Source organism: Vicia villosa, linkage group LG1 (genome assembly GCF_029867415.1).
Source record: "Vicia villosa cultivar HV-30 ecotype Madison, WI linkage group LG1, Vvil1.0, whole genome shotgun sequence".
Lineage (NCBI taxonomy): Eukaryota > Viridiplantae > Streptophyta > Magnoliopsida > Fabales > Fabaceae > Vicia > Vicia villosa.
Genome location: NC_081180.1, coordinates 71,643,002 through 71,645,207, shown reverse-complemented (window position 1 = coordinate 71,645,207; position 2,206 = coordinate 71,643,002). Strand labels below are relative to the sequence as shown.

The window sequence follows — 2,206 nt, the reverse complement described above, 5'->3', positions numbered from 1 at the left end:
TGAGATTTTCTGCTAATAGGAAAAGTCCACAAGAAGTTTGTAAAATCATCTAAGAATAAGACATAATATTTATGACCAACAGAACTTAAAATTGGAGATGTCCATAAATCACTATGTAAAATATCAAAAGGCATCAAAGTCGTAGTTTGAGAATCAAAAATTGGCAATTTAACCTGTTTGCCTAAAACACAATAGTCACAAACAACAGAAGAATTAAAAGGTTCACAACATATGAACTTATTTTTGCGAAGGGAATTCAAAACAGACACGCCAGGATGACCAAGAGGACTATGCCAAAGACTGGATGCGAGACCGGTAAAACTGGGAGGAGTGGTGACTGGATAAAGATCTCCACGACTCTCACATATGAGAAGGGTGATCCTCGTCTGAAAATCAGAGACAGTAAAACCAAAAGGGTCAAAGGAAACAAAAACATTATTGTCAGTGGTAAGTCGTCTCACAGAAATTAAATTTTTAATAATTTTCAAGGCATGCAGGACATGGTTGAGGTGAAGTGGTTGGTGAGATGTGGTTATTTGTGTGTGCCTGGTGCCGTGAATTAGAATTCCATGGCCACTGCCAATAATTACTTTCTGATTTGAATTACTCATTGGAAAATAAGACGAGAGACTACCTTGTGATGCAGCTGTGTGAGATGTTGTGCCTGTATCCATGTACCACTGATTGTCAGGAGTGTAGAGTGACATAATATGCATTGCGGTTTCAATGTCTGTCGGCATCTGAGATGAGGTAGAGGCTGCGTACACTTGAGGACACTGTCCTAGAATGCCCGACTGCTTATGAGGACCGGCAGGGCGTGTTTACAGAGAGGTGGGATACAGGCAAGGTGGCATAGTCCATGGTGGTGGAGTTCAACCCCATGGTTTCTAGGTTGGGTACTGCTGTTGTTGTTGTCAAGGAGGAGCGGACCAAGATGGGGGGGCCCTAGGAGCTCCAGATTGAGGTGCATTACGGTTACCACATCCCCCTTCGTGACCCTGGTTTCCACGGGAGCGAGAACGGTTGCCGGGGCGGCGGTAGCCACGCTGAGAGGTGTCTTTAGTAGGTTTCGGCTGAGTAGTGTGCATAGCAGCATGAGAGCCCGTGTTTGCCATCTTAGCCATACCGGCTTCTTCCAAAGTTAGCATGGAACGAGCCTGATAGAATGCTGGAAGAAGGTTGCTCTGACGAATCAAAGTAGCAACACTGCGGTAAGCTTTTGGGAGACCAGAGATCAGCTGAAGGACCAGACGATGATTATTGACAGCGGAGCCGATATTTCTCAACTGATCAGAAAGCATCTTAAGACACTGACAGTAAGCAGAGACATTGGGAAAATCCTTCATACGAGTGTTAGAACACTCTTGCTCAAGAGTGATAGCTCGGGCATTTTGGTTGTCCTGAAAAATATTTTCCAAGCGATTCCATGCTTCCATTGTAGTGGAGTTGGGTTCCAGAATAGTGGTCAACAAATTGGTAGAAATAGTGGAATAAATCCACTGAAGAACGGTGGAATCAAGAGTGGACCATTGTTCATGTTTGGCGTCGGTAACAACTGGTAGTTCTTTTCCGATAGATGGAACGATGTGATGCAGGACTCCATGTGAGCGAGCATGGATGCGGAAAAGCTCGGCCCAGGTACCATATTGATCTTTTCCATCTCAAGAATAATAGGAATGTGGTTCCTAATATTAAAGACGGCAAGAGCGAGATGAAACTCCGATTTGGAACCTCGAAGCGTGGTGTTCTTGGACTGGCTGGAATCACCATCAGCGGTGGATTTGTAGGTATCAGCGTCACTGTGTTCTGAATGGTCTGAATCAGGCATGGCTGCAGGTGGAACAATGATAAAAACGCGTCGGTCCTTGTGCACGTTGGTGTGCAACAGCGGCGGCACGAACAAAGGCGGAAGGCAAGAGATTAGGGTTGTTCTCGTGTTCGGCGGCGGCGGTACAGAGGAAGGTTGCGGCGGCAGACTTCAGGGAGGGAGGAAAAGCGTGCGGCGCTGGACTATAACGAGGGAGAAGAAGAAACACGTTTTTGCGTTTGCTTCTGTGTTTTTTTAGAGAGAGAGGGATCGGTTAGGACTGATACCATGTAAGATAATGGAATAGGTGCCTTTCTCATTGATCTGAATAGAATATATATACATCAATGTGTAACAATTGGTCAACTATATAATTATGATACAACATAATTATAGGAA

The 2,206-nt window shown here is 44.9% G+C and overlaps 1 protein-coding gene across 1 annotated transcript; it reads right to left on the bottom strand.

Moving 5' to 3' along the window:
• Positions 1-914: 914 nt before the first annotated feature.
• Positions 915-1,828, bottom strand: LOC131645313 (uncharacterized). The gene is made up of 2 exons (XM_058915947.1): positions 1,768-1,828; positions 915-1,660 (listed from the first exon to the last, which is right to left on the bottom strand). The coding sequence occupies exons 1-2, from the start codon at positions 1,826-1,828 to the stop codon at positions 915-917; spliced, it is 807 nt and encodes a 268-aa protein (XP_058771930.1).
• Positions 1,829-2,206: the final 378 nt, after the last annotated feature.